Source organism: Glycine soja, chromosome 15, assembly GCF_004193775.1.
Source record: "Glycine soja cultivar W05 chromosome 15, ASM419377v2, whole genome shotgun sequence".
NCBI lineage: Eukaryota > Viridiplantae > Streptophyta > Magnoliopsida > Fabales > Fabaceae > Glycine > Glycine soja.
In genome coordinates, this window is record NC_041016.1 from 16804094 (window position 1) to 16824118 (window position 20025).

Genomic DNA, 20025 nt, shown 5'->3' on the forward strand with positions numbered 1-20025 from the left:
GATAAACTATTCACTTATCATTAGTGTAAGTGCTCTAACGTAAACTATGGTTACTATATTTTGGTCCTTTGTCATAAACCAAAAGTGTTCTCCAACCCTTACATTTTAAAGACCAATCTCACTTACAATTGATTCAAATTTTTTTACACATGATGAAAAATCAAACACAAATACTCTCATTAAATATATTATTTTTCCACACATGAACACAAGAAGATCATAGAGTGCTATTGACACAAGCACCCAATATGAAATTTGATTAACATGCTGCTTTCAGTTGGAGGAACATTATAACAAATATTCGAGCGTACACTTGGTCTTATCTTTATGATGAATATCCATGATTCCTCCCAAAGAGGATTTATAAAACGTACTTGGCTTTTCTGCTAGCAAGTTCTCCATTGTACTTAAGGTCATATCGAGATCAAGTTTCAGTGAGACGTAACAGAGGATTCAGGTGTTAGCTTTCTCAGTATCTTTAGAGAATAAAGCATAACTTTTACTTTTGGTGTATGAAAAAAATGTCACTTACATAGAATGAAAACTTAAAGGCACTTGTTAAGATTAAATATATATCTAACTAATTATATACAAGTTTTGCAGCAAGCCTAAGCTGGTGGAATTTTGCATTATATGAAGGGAGAAAATTTCAACTCATACACAATTTAGAGAAATTATACAGCACTGAACTTGCGTTCAAGCTTTGCAAGGCAGTAATATTCCCAAATAGCGCTATTCCTTTTGGAAGAAAGAGAGAACAATATCTGTATGAACAGAGAAGAGCTGTGTATCCACGAAAAGCTGTTTAGCACAAGACAACAAAGGAGAAATCCGCATTAGTAATAATACCTAAGAACATAAAGGCTATGCAAAGATAGAAATGAGTCAATAAATTGCACAGATAAGATAAACATGCCTAAATTATTTAATCACGGTGACAAATAAGTACTGTACTAAACATTTAATCCGAGTATACGTTTAAATTACTGCTCATCATACACATTCACTTGGTTTCCCACACAAATATGCAGGTGGATGCAGTAGAGAACTCAACAATCACGTCCGTTTACTAAACGGTAGAACAAGTCAATTCCCCAAGCAAGAACTACATGGAATCCAGCTAAGAAAGTAGTACAAGACACTCCATGGACACATGGTAAAACTCAAGATTTTAGTGAAACCTTCAACACTCCTGCTTGGCCTGATGCCAATAGACAAGAGCTTGTCATTGGTTATATATAAATAGATACATAGATATCCCACAAACAGGTTCAATAAGGAGATTTCAAAAAGTCTGTATTGTGTAAACCACCTTAACACAATTTTGACAAGTTATCTTCGTCTTGTCAATTAAGCTAGAAAAACTGCCGCAAGAAACTGCTTACACAGTGCCCTAGGTGTGATTCCAAGATGACAATCAATAAGTTCCAATGATATTCACACAAATATAGATTTGGAATTGGGCTCAACAACTGGGAAATCAAATATTTTTGTAAATCAGTTCAGATCATTTAAAACCAGAAAGTAAATAAAGATAATTTTTACATAATTAGCATAAATCATGATGTAAAGTTCATAAGTCAAACCTTCATGAAAGGCCGATCACGATAAGGAAACGAGTCAATGAAACTCTCCTTCAAAAGCAAGGATACCTGAAGGTACAAGCAATCATATCTTTAAATTATTAACTAGAATATTTGCATATGACAACACGCATAAGAATTACAATTATTCAATTACTATCACAATTCTGCTTATTGAACTTAAGAATATGATCATCTTCATCTCAATGAAAAAGAATTTGCATAGAGACAAAGAAAACGGCGGTAAAAGTTGAGCATAGTCAAACTATTTAAACTTGTCTAGCTCATGTACCATGTCACGGGAAAAATTATAAATGTACCTTTACAGTTTACCCCCCGCCCCCCTCCAGAAAAAAAAAATCAATTGATCATTAAAAACTAACCACTATATAAAGGGATTAACTATACAATATTTTCCTTTTCAATAAAATGAAGTCCAAGTAGTAGGTTCTTTGAATATGTTGAGAATTACAGTTAAATGTAATAGATAACAAATAAAAATGTAATGCAGTTTGCTGTTAAGACAAAAACACAGACCTTATCATCATTGGATTGTACATTGGTTATTGTATGAGAACGAATGTTATAGCAAAGAGAATCCAAATAAGACCTTAACACCGATAAAAAACCCTTAGCAGCTTCTGTCTGCGGGAAAACAACACACGATGACGATATATTATGGTGACATGGTTGTTAACAATATGACATGGAAATATTCTACAAATCTATCACAAACTACTTGAATTTTTTTAAACCACAATATAATGATGAGCTATTAAGCAAAAGGAGAGATACATAGGGGAGCATAATGTATAATGGCGAAATGATGCATAAGGGAAGCACACCTGCACTTCCGTGCATTCATACACTGGCCTTCTCCTACCCAAGTAACTTTCTCCCACAAGAGTTTCATGATAAGGCCGTAAAGAAGACATTAACTCTTTCTGCCTTGGCAGTTGAGGTACTGTTGATGACTTCACCTATTGTGGAAAATAAATTATAATAGAAGTTAGAATATGACAATATAAAAAGCAAAAATTGAGAAGCTATGCCCCAATCATTTTCAGGGCAATATTGAAGGAAGTCTGCACTCACACAAACCCACAATATATCATCCATAGACGTTACTTTATCATTTTGACTTAAGAAACAATATCTAGTCAGATAAAACAATTTGTTGAACTGTTGTCACATCAAGTGCAAGAGCAAAAAAATCATAAGCTCGAAGATATAAAAAAAATAAAAATCTAACTTCTCAATTTGGTATGGGGACTGACTTTAAAAAGACTTAAACTGAAGAAGCTTTAATGGGATCATAAGATTTGTGAGTTTAGTAAGCTGCTGAAATGCTTTAAATTAATTGCATTAATGTCCAAATTTAAGGGTGTAAATTAGTAAAATGTAATTCTGGCTGTGGTTATATTTGCCCTTTAAATGTTAAAAATTCGTAGAGATGGAACAAACACAATTCCAACAAGTTAAAATAGGCAAGAAACAATCACATGACCAATGAAAAGAAACATATTACACATTTGAGGCCAAAATACATTGCCAAAGTTAAAATAGGCATCTGTTAATACACTTCAATCAAAGGAAAAGGAACAATCACAATTCCAACAAGTTTAGGTATCAAATTAGTAAAATTGAATGTTGCCAAGGCCAAATTCCATCAATCTACCACACAACTAAAAGAAAATAAGCTCCTAGTCCACATTGATATTCACAAAATTCAGCAAATTATAAGCCTTAATTATATATAAGCAATTTGAGCACTTTCTTACCAAAAAAAGAAATAGCTGCCAATTTGATAACAGATAATTTTTAAGGAACACAGAATATGAAACTGTGAATGTATGTCACAAGCAAATGATAATAATCAAGCAGTATGAATTGAACAAAGTGTAGTAATGTTTCCTTCATTTTCAACCATGAATTATGCAAGATAAGAGGAGAGATTAGTCATGCAAATTATTCCTCAATAAATACAATATTGTAGGGGAAGGGGGTGGAGACTACGATTTATGACGTTGGAGAACAGAAAAAGAAAAAAAAACCTGGTTTCTGTTGGCGTCAATCAGGATAACATTATTAGTTAACTTTGACTGAACTTCATTGGTCTTGTTCTTGATGCCAACCTAGAGTATCAATTTTGTAGTAAGTTAGATCTCATAGATCATATAATCAATAGAAAAGACCAAGATAAAAAACAGTTGACAACAAATTTAGAACTAAACACTACAGTGGCCACTCTAATATTAATGTTCCAATTTGTGAAAGATACTATTAAATGGGCTTTACAAACTCCAACACACTATATTCAATATCATTATCTAAGTAATAATAATGGGGCGTGTACAAGAGCAAGCCCTGAACATGGATCTAAAAGAACAGATAAATCCAAATTCCAAATAAATAAAAAAACTTCGTACCCCATTGCCCAGAGGCTCTTCGCTATGCGAAGGTAATCATTTTCTGACATAAAGCAGATATTACTCTTGATAGTAAAGCAGGTCTAGAATACTCACTATGTAGGGGACAGGTGCATCTAGAAACTCGAGCATGCCATTTGGTAAAACCTGGAAGAGTATGCTCTTATCAAATACTAAGGTGGAGAAGTGATGTTAAAAATTAAGAAAATTAATATTGATTTTAATCTGAAAAGAGAGAAACCAAACCGGCATAAGCAAGCTTTGCCATTGGTAGGGCCGGATTAGTGGAATAACTGATAAAACTGAAGCAGATAGGATTCCCTGATCATGAAAGAAGCAAAATGTTTCCATTAAGGCTATGATTAAATATCAACAATACAAGTGAGATGCTAATTTCTGACAATTAAATTCTCCAAATCAACAAATCAATGATTGGGTCAAAAGCACAGTATAGCCATGAATATTTCATCGTGAATGTAATCCATCTGTAAAAAGACAATAATATGTGCATTTGCAAGATCTAAAACAATTAACACAACTTCTGGTGCTGTACATTACAAAATACAAATAAGTAGCAAAATGGCTGATCAAATATGTTTGAGCACGTCAGCAAGACCAAAGTGAACATCAAAATTCAAATTCAAGTACTTCCATTCCTAATAGAGCAAGGGAAAGACACGAAAATACAAATATAATCACTACTGTTCCTAATAGAGCAGGGGGCAGTAAGGAAGGAATAACAATAAATCTGAAGGAAAAAAGCATGTGTAAGTGTCCAACCAATGACTCAAATAACTTAAGCCTCAATATAAAAATTGTTAAGATTACATTTATCTTCACATTATCTTGTATTTATTATTACATAGAAACTTATGAATTATGATTCTGATTGATATGTAATTACCTAATAATCAGCAATTGATTGATATGTAATCAATACTGATTCTGATTTCTCCATTATAAATAAAGATGAGAAGTGGTCATCCTTGACATTACAGGACAACAATGTTATATTGTATCAGAGCTTAGGTTATTCTTGATAGAGGAATAATGAAAATCGTGCTCCGATGCCCTTCTTCCAGTGACTTGTTTCCGCATTCCGGTGAGCCCTTTTGCTCACTGCCCTTCTTCCGACGACCCTTTCTCCTGCTCCGATGACTTTCCGGCCATCATCACTTTTCTGGCGACCTTTCCGACCGGCAACCCCACCATTTGAAGAACCTTTCGCCGATCTACAAGGAGCTGTTTACAGCATTGTGAACGAACCACCGACGCTCCCTCACGCACATCATAAAGACGCGCCAAACAACTTCTGCGCTAGACACGTTTCCGGCACGTGCAGCCTCCGTTCTGGCCGTGCTTCCAGCAACGAGGTCACCCACCATGAACGATCCTAACCCTATAGTTTCGCCATCATCGGAGTTGTTCTGCGTGTTGCTTTGATGGTTCTTTGTTTTTCTTTTTCACTCTTCCCCTCTTAGTGGTGAACAGTCCCGCAAGGATGCTCTGCCCTTATTTGGCAGATTTCCCAATGCCTTTTCATCGAAACTCACCTTCGACCACTGTCACCAATCACCAAAGACCACCACGTCGTCCACATGCACAGCAACTCCAACCATCTCCGCATGCAACCCCATGAAGAGCCCTAGCGTGTGAAGTTCACGCACACGACGCATGACGCATCTCCAGCCAGCGTCACACTGGTCTTCTCTCCCTCCACCAAAAAGGCATCTCTGGTAGACCTTTCTGTCTTTTTCATAGGTGAACAATGCCCATCATCACCGTTGAAGACTGCCATGCCGTATACGTGCACAGCCAACTCAAAACACTGCTGCACATGAACCCACGCAGGGCCCTGGCGTGTGACGCATCTCCAGCGAACCACCTTTAGTTTCTATCGGGTTGACCACATTTTTAACAAGCTCAATTCATGACATATATGCTTGAGCTTGAGGGGAAGTGTTAGATTACATTATCTTGTATTTATTATTACTTAAAAACTTATGATTCTGATTGATATGTAATTACCTAATAATCAGTAATTGATTAATATGTAATCAATACTGATTCTGATTTCTCCATTATAAATAAAGATGAGATGTGGTCATCCTTGACACACAACATTACAGTAAAACACTGTTATAAAAATTGAGTAGAGAAAATTAATAATATTCACAATATCATTACTAACTTAATTTGAGGCACAAGACATACCAAATTAGAACAGACAAAAACAATCTGCTTCTCCAGTAGAGCTCCAGCAAAGAATGCCAACACCTGCAGACAGAATAGACATACAACCATTCAAACCAACATGTGATTGTAGCTGTAAAAGTCCTGGACAAACGATATGAAACTGCTATACTCAGATCACTACATTTCAACTCCAAGGCTCAAATGGATAAGCATTATGTTACTGCAATCTAGGCTGTCATACTTATTTAATCATGTCTTTTAACTGTTTGCAACTGTGTCATGTTATTATCATGTATAGATCCCAATGTTAGGAATTGATTTCCTTTCCTACAAATTAGTTGTAATAATCCCTCCTTTTTAAAGCTGCTGACTATTTAATGAAAATGGCACAAAGGACAAATCAGTTTTTCCAAAATGGTTTTCCTTTATATTCTTTACATGGTTCTTGTGAATAGCTGACACATTAAGTCATTCCAACATTCTTGAGATATTTGGCATAAGAACATAGATTCTAGAAAGAAAATCACAAGTTAAAACAGATATTACATTTTCAAGCCTCAAGGTACCACACATGCATGCTACAGCCCATATAGATAATGCAGTTGCCTCCTCCTCAGCCAAAAGAGAATTATGTGCCTGACAGGAACAAACAAAAAATAAGTATTTTTATGAGCATATGATCATCAAACATGATACAACCCAGAAGACACACATCCTAAAACTTAAGGGGAGAAAAAGCAATCTAATCCAATCATAATTAATGTAACATACCTCTGCAAATTCCAGACCCGTACTGCAAGATTTCAAGTCAACAGTTGAACCAGCAAGATGTAGAATTGTCTCATCTGGTCTGTGATATTCCAAGGGATGCAGGTGTTCCAAAGGATGAAACCTAAGTGCTGAGCCCCTTGCAGGGCAAGTTAAGCGATAATACTCACTTATAATCTGTAATGGTCCACAGTTATTTGCCTGAAAATTGATAAAAATAACATCAGCTGTAAATATCAACACACAATCCAGACAATAACAGCACAAGGTGCATTTAACTTACAAACCTTCGCCCATTCAAGAATATCCTGTAGGTCATTTAAATCCTCTTGGCCAGAGAATGAAGCATCTTCTGTCTCAGTATCATCAGCATCACTCCTAAAATTTCTGTCATCACAAGGAGAACCCTGAAAACTGTATGAAGCAAATGTTTAAGATGCATCATTTATAAGAAATGAACAATAAATAATGCCTAAAATGTCCTTCACAAGGTAAACCTTGAAAACAGCATAAAACAGACCATATGTTTAATATAACCACTTGGAAGAAATGGACAAAAATATAATATAAATATATAATATACCATAAAGCACAGTCACTCTAAAAGATAACTGTAAATTCATCAGGGTTTGTTTCGGTAAGTATGGATAATTTATTAGAAAGAAAGAAGTAATGTGAAAGAAAAATAGGAATTCTATGTGCAGAAAGCAACCTCAAAAAGAAAAAGAAACCACAGCAGATACAAAGTTAGAAACACAACGGGTAGCTACTGTGACTCATTCTATGTCTCTACATTATTCCACATCAACTCATTTCATGTAGCATGCACAAGAATACACCAGGGAACATAAAGTAAAACTAATAAATACAACTTTATGACTCCCACCTTCCATAAATCAAAATCCACCAACATATCTGCTGTCAAATGATGTCAAGGAATAAATGTACTGGACTTTATATTTGGACCTATAAAGAATTAAAGTACATCATATGACACTTGTACAAATTTTTTTATTAGTAGTACTTTCAGATCTGACCACAAAAGAAAACACATCCATGTGAAAGCACAGTAACCTCCATTACATAATGTTTGTTAGCATAAATACAGACTAAATGAACTGGACAATCAATGTCTTGTACCTGCAAGAAGATTCAGAGCTTTCATACTGGCAATAGCGCAGGAGTGGTAGAATGGCATTTGGTAAACGCCTATCTTCAGACTGTTTGTTTGTTACAAAAGCATCTCCATACAAATCGCTTTCTTCAGCATTGGTAGGGCCAGATTCTTCTCTGACAGTTTTTCTATCAGTTTCAGGATCACTAGGCACAGCATTGTCATCATTGACTCTCTCCTTAAAGGTATGCAGATCCCCGTTAACCATTTGTTTCTTGGGATAATTACTATCATTCTCAATGTTTTCAGGTGAGGAATTTCTTAGGCTTGATTGAGAAATCATTGGATTGTCATCATGTCTATCTTCTAATCTATCATTCACCAACATGCACTCAGATTTTTCCTCCAAATTTTCTTCCTCGCAGCTATCTTCAGCATATTCTAAATTTAAATCTCCACCAATTCTCGTCAACCGCTCTAGCCGTTCTTGCATGAAGATGCTACAATGTTATCAGCACAATAAGTCAAGCAAAAACCATAACATTATAGCATACATGGTCAGGTTAGATGGCAAACAATTCTAACATTCTAAGTATCACAAATAACAATAAATGTGAGAATATAATATGCAGAGTTCAAATAATTTTACCAAATACCAGATAACAAACAACATGCCATCATGTAAGCTACAAAAAGCTAAAGCAACAACAAACAAGCCTTATCCCATGAGGTGGAGTTTGTTACATGGATCAATCAATTCCATTGGGCTCTATCAAAAACAATGGCATTCTTAATGGTGTCTACCAATTTTTTTCAAGTCTTGATCTATCCTTTTTTATGACACTAAGAATCTAAATGGTGGAAAATATTTCACTTTATCTTTCAAATATAACTATTAAGTTTATTGGAGAAGGCCCTGCAAGAGGTAATAAAAATAGTCACAAGCATAGAAATCTAAAGCCGAGGGACAAATGAACCACTTAATATTTTCCTATGTACAACAGACAAGTTTAAAAGTTTGTTCACCTATGTACAATAGTAAAGTTAACTCCTTTATGCACAAGCCAAATTTATGCTACAACAAACTACATCTTAGCTCCCGCAAAAATTGAACCATTTCCAATTACTTTCAGCCAATATATTATTTGCTCCACTTAATATTTGGACATCAATAAAACCGGCTTTTTCTCCTCCAGCAACCTACGTCAGGGTGTGGATGTTTAGCCTGAGTACATGAATCCCTTGCTATTAAACATTGCTTATTGCATGCCTTTTAACTTCCATAGTTCATTAATTTAAGAAATGCAAATATTCATTTTATGTCTCCATTTGAAACTTAAAAAATGTTCGTATTACTAATATCGCAATCACACTAACAAGTCAATTTCACAAAACATACAAAATACTAGTAGTCTAGCACATCTATGTTTCAGAAAGTACTACACATTAATCCTATAAACCCACAGCAGATGAGTAGTAGTTACTTGACACACTTTTGGTGCATACAAGACACAACAGATCACTTGTTAATACTAACAGAACCATCCTTCCAAAAATTAATACAATAAATGACAAGATATAGCATATATCATCAACATCTCACCCTCATAGGGGAGGGAACTCAGGATTGTTATGAATACCTACCTATTCAATACACCAAAGTGCAATTCAAAAAATGGGAGCCTTGAGAGAATGCAGTAACATCTCTGTGTGGTTAATATATGGCGTTGGCGTTTCAAAGGAGAATAAGTCGCCTGCTTATCAGAAATCAAGGAGAGAAATCCAGAGGGTTTTTGCACTAACTCTTCAACTAAGACACAGCACCCGTAAAGTGTTGAATTATCAGCACCCTGTGGCATTATAAAAAGCCCAAAAGAAAGTAGCATTGTGAGTATAGGAATGAGTACAATATAAAAAGTTAAAACAATAAGGGAGACTTACGATTAAAGGTGAAGCTATTAAGTATTCAAACTTAAGGATCAACTAAACAAATGACTAATCAACAGGTCCTTAAGACACTGTTTACTTCGTAGGTGATTTTGGAAAGAAAAGGAAGTTTGAAGGGATATAGAAAATCACAAGGCTGACAAAAAATGTTTTCCTTCAGAACTCAGGGAAATTTGAAGTTAATTTTAGAATGGCATAAAACATATATATGCTTAGCACATGCAACTAGAAGCAGTTTCTGAGCTTGAATGAGAGTATATAAGCCTTTTATGCACCACAAGAGGTAAACCTCAAAACTTAAAAATGATAACTGAAGTAAATTAAGGTCCAAAAACATCTGCAAAAGAATCCAAACTAATGTTGGTCCAGCCATAAACCTCTTCAAATGGTAAAAAGGAATTCTTGATTAAAATATTTGCACCTTAGGAACAAGTTACTGTTACTCATTAACCACTCTGAATAGTGTTATACAATTGAATGGTTAAATAATCCTAAACAGTAACTCCGTTTCAGTAATTTTCAAATAACATTTGCTAATTGCTAAGAATAATTTAGAAAGATACATTGGATGGAAAAATAAAAATGAAAAGATAGATGAATAGTATATTTCTGTTATGAAATATATAGTTCCAAAATACATTTCTAAAAAGTTTACTGTAATCCAATTTTCATCCTTAGAATATATAAGAAAAGATAGATGTAAGGAAGAAAGAGAACATTAGTATCAGAAAATATAAGGAAGTTGAATCAATGTAACAATTCGATCACTAAAGTTACCTGTAGCCTAAATACAAAAGACAGATCCCTTTGTTTAAGGTGTTCCTGCATAAATCAATATACAAACACAGTTAAGCATCAGTGTTTAAAAACTTGGACACCCTCCAACTTCATCGTATAAATTGGTCATCTAATACACTGGGTCTGTATACAATGAAGTTGTAGATGCAAAGTAACCAGATTGACAAGGAGATATATGACTTCAGACAGTCTGTTACTAATGGTCAAATAATTAAAAGGGGAAGGCAAAATAATTTCATATTAAAAAAGAGAGTTTGCATAATGCATAATATTAATGGAAGCAAAATATATCATAAATACCTGCCCAAATAGAATTTCATTCAACTCACTCATGGAAGGGGTTCTCTCAACAGCATTAACCTAAAAATCAGATCCAGGTAAAAGAAAAACCTATATAAGCTCCACATAAGTTATTGGCATGAAAACAAATAAATCTATTTACTCACTGTACATATTTTTCAGTATTTGAATAATTGATGCAAAAATTTAAATTCAAAGTAATATTGATCACTCTGATTTATCAAGATGCTTTTTGTTTCCAGATACTGTGAATACCTAATCTATTTAAGTGTTTATTTGATAACAATGATGTTCTCTTTGGCCCCATTTGAAAGAGCTTATTTACAGCTTATTTGGGCTTATGACACAAGTAGTTGTTTAAGTGTTTGGGAGAGCTTATGCAAATAGCTTATGATACGTTCATAAGCTGTTTTCAGATTTTTTCAATGAACTCTCCAGGACAGCTTATGAAAACAACTTACAACTTATATAAAACAGTTTGACCTTACTTCCCCCTTTGATTATAGAAACAACTTATACATAAATGCTTCTTACAGAATAAGTACTTATTCTTTAAGACCTTAATTAAGCTGATTATCCAAGCGGTGCTTAGTCTTTTAGGCTTTCATGGGAATCAAGTGTCGAGCCTTATTTATCCTATCCCACCCCATCCTTGCCTCTTCAGATGGCATTAATTATGTTCTTTGTTTTCAAAATAACAACATCAGTAAATTCAAACTCCTTAAAAACAAAAGAAAATAGCACAAAAGACAGACAGACCCAGGAAGATAAGGTTTGAAACCTTTATATGAATTAAAAGCTCTTTTACATAAGATCACTGGTCTTCTAATATTAGTGCAGCTTTTTCCAGCAGTCATGTATAGAATTTTTATTTAAGCATACGGATGTAGCATGTAACTCGTTATCAGTTACTGATTCAGACATCTATTTTAATCTCGAGCCTAACACTGATTATTATATTGTATCTTTTAGTACCCCTGGTACTCAATTAATATAATTACTATTTTTGCTGAAAAAAAAAAAAAACATAAGATCAATTTGAGGGGGGAAATATCACTCAAAAAGCTACAACTTTCCCTAACCTTTTTTGTTTGTCAAACAATACGCTAATGCTAGAGGTCCATAAAAACAAAAAGAAAATACCAGTGCCTTTTCCATAATATCAAAATGGGGGGAGAAATATCTATCAAAAAGCTACAACTCTTTCCTTTAATTGCCAAGATAATTCCCCAATGCTAGACGTAATCAGTTCTCAATATTTATCTGAAAATACTATTGATAATGATAGTGATGATGATAGTAATAGTAATGACATAAAATGGATAGGGGGGAAATTAGAAGTTCATTGTGCATACACCTAACCTCCAAGCCTCCAGGGAAGCAGAAAGAGAGAAGATCCTTGTCTTTAAGAGGCATCTGTTTTTCTGGAGGGTAAACAAATAAAACCTGGAAAAAAAAAAAAGTAAACTTTTCATTAAACCGATAGATGTTGACACATAACTAATATTCGAAACGGAAGCCAATGAAAGTTGTAGTGGACACAGCAATAATACTGTTGTAAAAAAGAAAAAAAACAGTACTAGGACAAGAGGCAGTAAGAATAATTATCACAATAGTAGTAGTAATTCAATCTGTGCAACCAATGATAAAAACCTGAGGTTCTAAATTGGGTTCCGCTTCCACACGGGATTGATTCTGATAACCAAGTGCACTTCTCAATTTACCAGGGCCTTCAGACTTTCTTAAAAAATATTGCCTTTGCAGTGCCTGAATATCACAATTAGGATGAAGTCCAACAACCACCATGCTTTCAAACAGCCTTGTCGGCTCCTTCCAAGATTTATGGTCCTGTGAAATCAAATATGAGGGAATGTATCAGTGTCTGAGAACAATCCAATTCCAAGGACAAAATAGTATGAGTTTTAGTGCTGAGTCTAAAAGAAAAGGCACAAAACTAAACACTGAAAATGACATGTAGCAAGAACAAACATGAGTAGCTTTGATGTTTAAGGTGAAAGGGGAAACAGCTAAAGTAAGAACAGGGGAAAAAAAAAATTCAATACCAAGGACCAAAAATCCAACAGTATCAACCAACTTAAATTTCTTTATAGTTTATACTAAAGAGAGTATAACAAACATCTAGTTCTCACTTCTCATGTATTGAATAAGCAGATTTTAGTTTTACCATGTACTGTAACTGAAAGTTTGCAGCCCATTGACGCTTCTGAGTTGTCAAGATTTCTGGATTGTAATTTGTATATTTAACTTCTGTAGGGCGAGAAAATCCTTTTATCATTTTCGTAACTTGATACTGTAGCTTTTGAAGTTGGCTTCCACCATGATCATTTTTCGATGAATATACCACAGATGGCCTCGGAGAATTCATTGCAGCAGCAACAGCTCTAGCCACATCCTCTGTTGTCTGTGTAAAAAATGAAGCACCCCAACTAGGACTACCCGACTCGTCCTCCTTTGTCACTCCAGCCATTTGTTCCTTCATAAACATAACAATGATTTAGATACGTAAAACTCACAGAAGCAAGATCAATTCAAACAAAGTATCACTCAAATTAAAGCTACAATAAATTTCATATCCATTCTAAAATGTGAATGCTTGATTATCATGCAAGCCAACATATAATAGTGACAGCTATGACCAAATATACCAACAAATCACCAAAAACTGATTATTCATATGCTTGAAAAACAAGTCTTTTTCAAGTAGAACTTCAATTTTATTCATTAAACATGACAGCTCACACCCTAAAATACATGATCTTGAGCTCTTCAAAACTGTCATCAGCAAACTATAATCGTTAGCAATAAAGCAAATCGAACGATGAACCTACAATCGCATCATTTCATTAAAAGCTTCCACATATAACTTGCCTTCAAGAAACAAGCTTAAGTATTAAAATATTTATAGAAAAAAAATCCATTTTAGTACTAATAAGTAATAACACATGCTATCCGATTCCAAACTCATAGCTTCTTCAAAGCTACACCAGTTACTATCTTCTGTTTCATGTTTTACTCTGTCTGTTAACACAAACTAAAAAAAAAAAAAACACATAGAGGGTGAAAACCCGATGCACAAATTGAATAATTTACAGAAAAAATATCAAAACAAAAACTAATAGAATTCAAGCACCACGAACAAAAAATAAAGTTATGAAAAAGGAAAACAAAACAGAGCAGGGTAGAAGATGAAAAAAATAAGATTGAATTGAACAAACACAAAGCTGAAATCGGAAAACCCACCAAAAAAAAGCTTACCAGGAAATAGCGGAATAAAGGAAACAATAGAATATAAAAGAGAGAAAGAGAGAGGGAGGATTGAGGCAGAGATAAAGGAAGGGGTTGATGTTGGAAAGAGAAAGAGAAAGAGAAGTAACATTTAAGATTAATTAATTCATCAACTTCTTCAGGTAGATTTTTTTTCTCTGCCTCAGGGACGAGAAAATATTAAAGAAAAATTGTATATGTTAGAATGGGAAATGGTCCATGCAATTGAAATTGAAAGAAGGAAGAAGAAGAAGAAAAAAGGGGTTGGCGATAGTAATTAGGGTAAAAAAATAAAATAAAATTAAAATTGAATGAACGAATGTGGTGCAGTGGAAGTAGAAGAAGCTTCGTGCGCGTCGAAACGAAACGGCTATTCTATTAGATGTATAAAATAAAAACAAACAAATATCAGGAAAATATTTTAGGAGAATAATGAAAATATTATATAATTAAACTAAAGTGAATAGCATGGAGAAGTCAATAATCTTATGGTATGATTAGGAATATTTTTATCTTTATCTTTATAATAATAACAAAAGTAAATAAGTTTGAGAGAAAAAACTTATGCAATTAAATTGTTCATTTTTAGAGATTTTATTCTTTATTTGTTAATTCTATATAGTAATTAAGGTAATCAGAATCATCTTTTAATTTGAAATAATTTAATCAATTGTTATTAACTCAGGTATATGTTTTAGTTAACGTTATTAAGATGGTTTTAAATTTTTTATATAAATATAGTAATTAAGGTAATTAGAATAAGTATATTTTCTAATTTGAAATAATTAAAGTAATTATTAGTATATGTTTTAATTAAGGTAATTAAGATTATTTTAATTTTTTTATTATAATAAAATTTTAGGGACATTTTATGCAATTAAGCAAGAAAATTTTAGAGAAACTTTTTATATTTTTAATTCATTGAATTATTTAAATATAATAATTGTGGTAATTTGAATAATTATATATTCTGATTTGAAATAATTATATATTCAAATATAACTTTATGCTTAGGCCTGAGGTCGAATGTAAACTTTGATTAAGGGATTAATGTGTCGAACACCAATACTGACAATTTTTTTGACTCTTTCAAAAATATACCAACAACATATAACTAGTATTTTACCCTACAGAACAAATATTTATTTTATATAATTAAAATTAATAATAAATAAATACTTAAATATATAAATTATAATATAATTGAAATTTCAAATATATAATTTTTTAACATATAAAATATAAAAAAAATATTATACACTTATAATATAATTTTCTTTTACATAATTATTCAATCATAATAAAAAAGTATACAGGATGATTTAGGTTAGATTTGACGATCAAATCTAATTAAATTTGAACGGGTCACTTTAAGTCAATTTTTTAAGAAAAACTTAAAATTCAATTTAAATCAATCGGTTTATAAATAATTTCGATTGGATGAACAGTTTAAAGCATTTTAATTTGTCCGTTATTTTTAAAATTCAATATTTTTTAATATGAGAAGTCCCTCGACGATTTGACATGGAAGGAATGCCAGTACTGCAGTGCAGAATGATGAAATTAATGAACTGCTTGCAAATATAATGAAGATTCCTATTGTCCTGTTTTTTTTAAGACAACGCCAATTGTCAATAACTATATATCAATCAAATATTATTATCACGTAACTAATTAATAATTAATTAACCTAGTTATTGAAAAAATTAATTAATTAACCTAAGACGATGGCCCTTAAGAGGCCCTTCTTAGGTTGGAATGCAGTATACGCACCTTATACGAAGATGCTATCTGCATCAAATTTGGATAAGCCAAAAGCCATAGTATTTGTTTAATTAATTTATTAAATGATCTTAATCTTATTCATCATGTAAATCGGAAAAAAAAAAAAAACGTTATCAATATTCAATATTAAAATGAAGAATCAAATGTGGGTCAATGGTTCACTTTGTTGTGATATATGATGTACCAGTACTCCATCACACCAGATCAGATCTGATCATATATATGGTCAGACGTTGATAATTCATATATAAGGTCAAAGCTCGACAAAGAAAAAATCTTATTTTTTTTTTCTTCTTTTTTACTTATTTAATTAATCTCATTGAAAGCAAACTGAATGGAACGCCAACTGCATAAAACGCAGTTTTAAATTTAATCCTGAATCCTGAGGCTCTAATTTCCTAAATTTTGTATTTTTATAAACTAATTGTTTAGATGACTATGGTGAAATTTAACCGGCCGGCAATTTAAAATTAATAATTCGTCTGTCTCATCATAATTATTGTCTTAGATTTTTTATAGATACTAATAAAAACTAATAAATAGACTAGAGATCAGGTAACAATTTTCCTAAATTAATCTTATTACTATTAATCTTCGTTGTTGAAAATAATGCAGCATAATAATAGTCCTTAAGCATATAAAAGAAAAAAAATTAATATTACATTAAAAACGTAAAATAAAAATGATTTGAGATAATTTTTTTCTTAGACGATAATTGTTTTATAATGAAGAGTAGTAACAACATCACTTCTACCAAAATCCAAATTAATGACACAATGAAAATACATTAATACATTAAAAAAATATAATTATTTGAAATAAAATAATTTTTAACATTATTTTAATTTTTAATTTGAATATAATTTTCAATTTTTATACCATATTAATAAAAAAAAATTATTGTGTATTGATTTTCATATGTATCTTTATATTTTCCCCCAATTTTAAAAATCTCATTTAATATAATGGAATACATTTATTATTATAATTATAAATTATCTGTTATAATTTTTTTAAACACAAGTAATTTTGAAAAACAAGTTGTCAAGTTTGTAGTTATAAAAAAATATAATTTGAAAGAAATAAAGGATGATATTCAACTCTTTTAGCTACCCTAGAGGATCTTGATTCATTATGAACCCTATGCAAATGTACCTTTAATATTAATGTCCAAATTTTTGGCATGGGCAATGTTTCTTTGTCTTAAATTTGTTCTCTACCAAAAATTGGATAGAGATGAGAGAGATGACGTAACACGAAGAGGATGAGAGTGGCCAAGCTTGTTCTACTCGTGATGCTCAATTGTTCATGATGGCCCACGTAGAGTTATCTTTCCCCAGCATGCATGATTGCATGAACACATCAACAGAAACAAATTTGTTATGTTAGGAGAAGCCTCACTTTCCTTCGTACTACTGTGACACTTATAACTGTTCCTTTGTTCCATTTATTTAAAGGGTGATTCATCATCTTAGGCATGGTACTATTTTTATTTTGAAGGGAAGTTAAAATGAGTTGGATTTCAAAGATTTGTTAAAATTAGGACATATCTCATTACTTAAAAGAATACTTATAAATGTATTTATAGATTATCTATTAACAATAACTTTTATATTGGCAGCAATTCAATTCATATTCTTAAGAGATATGAATTTATTTCTTATTAGTTATTTCAACTTTCTCTGTTTTGTAGCTAAGTGAACCAAACGGACGCAGATCTTCTGTCCCATAAAATATTTAGAGAATCACTTTCAAAGGAAGGAGTTTGGCCTATCATCTAATTCATGCTCGTCATTTCCACACGTAGCTTGTATATATCACAATTATATTAATATATGTATTTGTTAAAAAAAGATTAAATAACATTGTTTAGGAGTGATTCTGTCACTTGCCATTGAATTTAATTAATTAAAACTTAAGAAAGAGATTGAGATTGAGTCTTCAGATTTATGTTTATAGAAAGTGTAAAACTATTTAGTATTAAATTTAAATTCGACATGTTTCAACTAGCAGAATATATACTTACATTTTGTCCCAAAATAATTGATATAATTTATTTTATTTCTTCTGTTTACCACTCCAAATTATTTAGACAAAATAGAATTTACTATAAATAATTTACTTTGAATTTATAAAATTTACCAAAATAATAGTTGATTTTTTTTATTCAGATAAATTATAATCTATAAAATAATAATATTGAATCATCATCGTCATCTTTAATAATTGTATTGTGTATTGTTATGCATGGTGGCTTCTGGGCTTTTTTTTTCGGGTGGGGGGCTAAGGTCTTAATAAATAAATTAATTAGTGGTGAATGGTCTTATGATGCAAAGGGATAAAATCAAAGACAACTGAAATGTTCATCTCCAACCACCATATAATTAATAAGCCCTTGAAATGGAACGGTCCTCTCGTGTGTATAAAGTTATCTTGTCTTTAATGATCGATTCTTGTGACTTAGGTTTTTTCTTCAAAAAAAGTACATATATTTTAGAAAAACAACTGACGGATTTTATTGAAATATTACCATCAATCGCATAATAAAAGAGTGGTTAAAACTATAGTTTATTATATAATAAAAGTTATATATATTTTATTTTAAGTTTTATTACTCAATCTATAAATTTTAAAAAATAAAAATAAAAGAAGTCCAAAATTGAATGCTGTTTACTTACGGAGCATAAGAAAAATCATCTAAAACATGAAAAGTCAAAATAATTAAAGTCTGTACCAAAGTCCAAAACATATGATATGATGTGAACTTTTGCATAAATTTCATCCCATGGTTGACGCCTGAGATCTTGAGTCAAAGTTTTGCTAACGATTCTGTGAACCGAGTACTCTGCATTGATAATAGCGCATTTGGCATGCTCTTTTTGGTTTTTAAGGTTTAAATAATTTGTAAGTCAATCATTTATTGTCAGATTTTTATTTTTAGTTCTTATAATTTATTTTATTATTTTAAGTTTTTGATATATTAATAATTTTATTTTAAATATTTATTTTCAATCCAGAAATGACATGTCACCACCCAAACAACTGATATATAATTAAAAAATTAAAGATATGTTGAAATGATGGTACGCATTATAGTTGAAATAAAAGTTTAAAATAAAATTTTTAATATATTAGAGACTTAAAATAATAAAAAAATTTATTAGAAACTCAAAATAAAAATCAGCATAATATAACATGAATCTCAAACATATTACTTTGAATCTCTCTTTTCTCTAAAATATGTTGTTCCCGATTTTAACAAAGCACAACATATATCTATAAATAAAACTGAGCTTCTACGTTGTTTCATTCGTGCTTGCTTGAGATGAGATATACTGCCACTTTAAGTTCAAGAGAAGTATCGTAAACATTTTGTTTACCTTTGGGAACATGAGCATTTACGGGACAAAACATACGTTAAAATCATGTGCGAAGGTGAAGTCACAAAGGCACGTCAAGGGTATTTTTTTCAATAAAATAATATCACTGGACCTCATTCATGTACCTACATAGTTGAATTGAATAGTAGACGAATGGTAGATAGAAAAACTTAATAGAGAGAAAATAAAATTTCGTTACTAATTATTCTGTGTTAGGAGTGTACCAGTGTTTGTGTACGAGAGAAGAAAAGATGAATAATTATATATATGTTTAGAAATACACACAGTATGCACCTAACTTAATTGATTAAGACGAATTAATTAATGCAACTAAATTGTAACCATAGGTACAACTAACTAACTACTAGAGCTTCCTTTTGTATTAGGTGAATGGGTGTTGCAACTCTTCCCAACTAGCAGCAAGAATTGATATAGCGGGC

The 20025-nt window shown here is 31.9% G+C and overlaps 1 protein-coding gene across 1 annotated transcript; it reads right to left on the reverse strand.

Moving 5' to 3' along the window:
* Positions 1-217: 217 nt before the first annotated feature.
* Positions 218-14703, reverse strand: LOC114387410. Its single transcript, XM_028347600.1, has 19 exons — positions 14412-14703; positions 13321-13629; positions 12789-12983; positions 12498-12581; positions 11136-11195; positions 10815-10859; positions 9735-9940; positions 8117-8590; positions 7264-7390; positions 6980-7177; positions 6755-6844; positions 6227-6289; positions 4259-4333; positions 4109-4159; positions 3638-3718; positions 2429-2563; positions 2121-2228; positions 1587-1652; positions 218-801 (listed from the first exon to the last, which is right to left on the reverse strand). The coding sequence occupies exons 2-19, from the start codon at positions 13621-13623 to the stop codon at positions 733-735; spliced, it is 2430 nt and encodes an 809-aa protein (XP_028203401.1). The 5' UTR covers positions 13624-13629; positions 14412-14703; the 3' UTR covers positions 218-732.
* Between the last annotated feature and the right edge of the window lie 5322 nt (positions 14704-20025).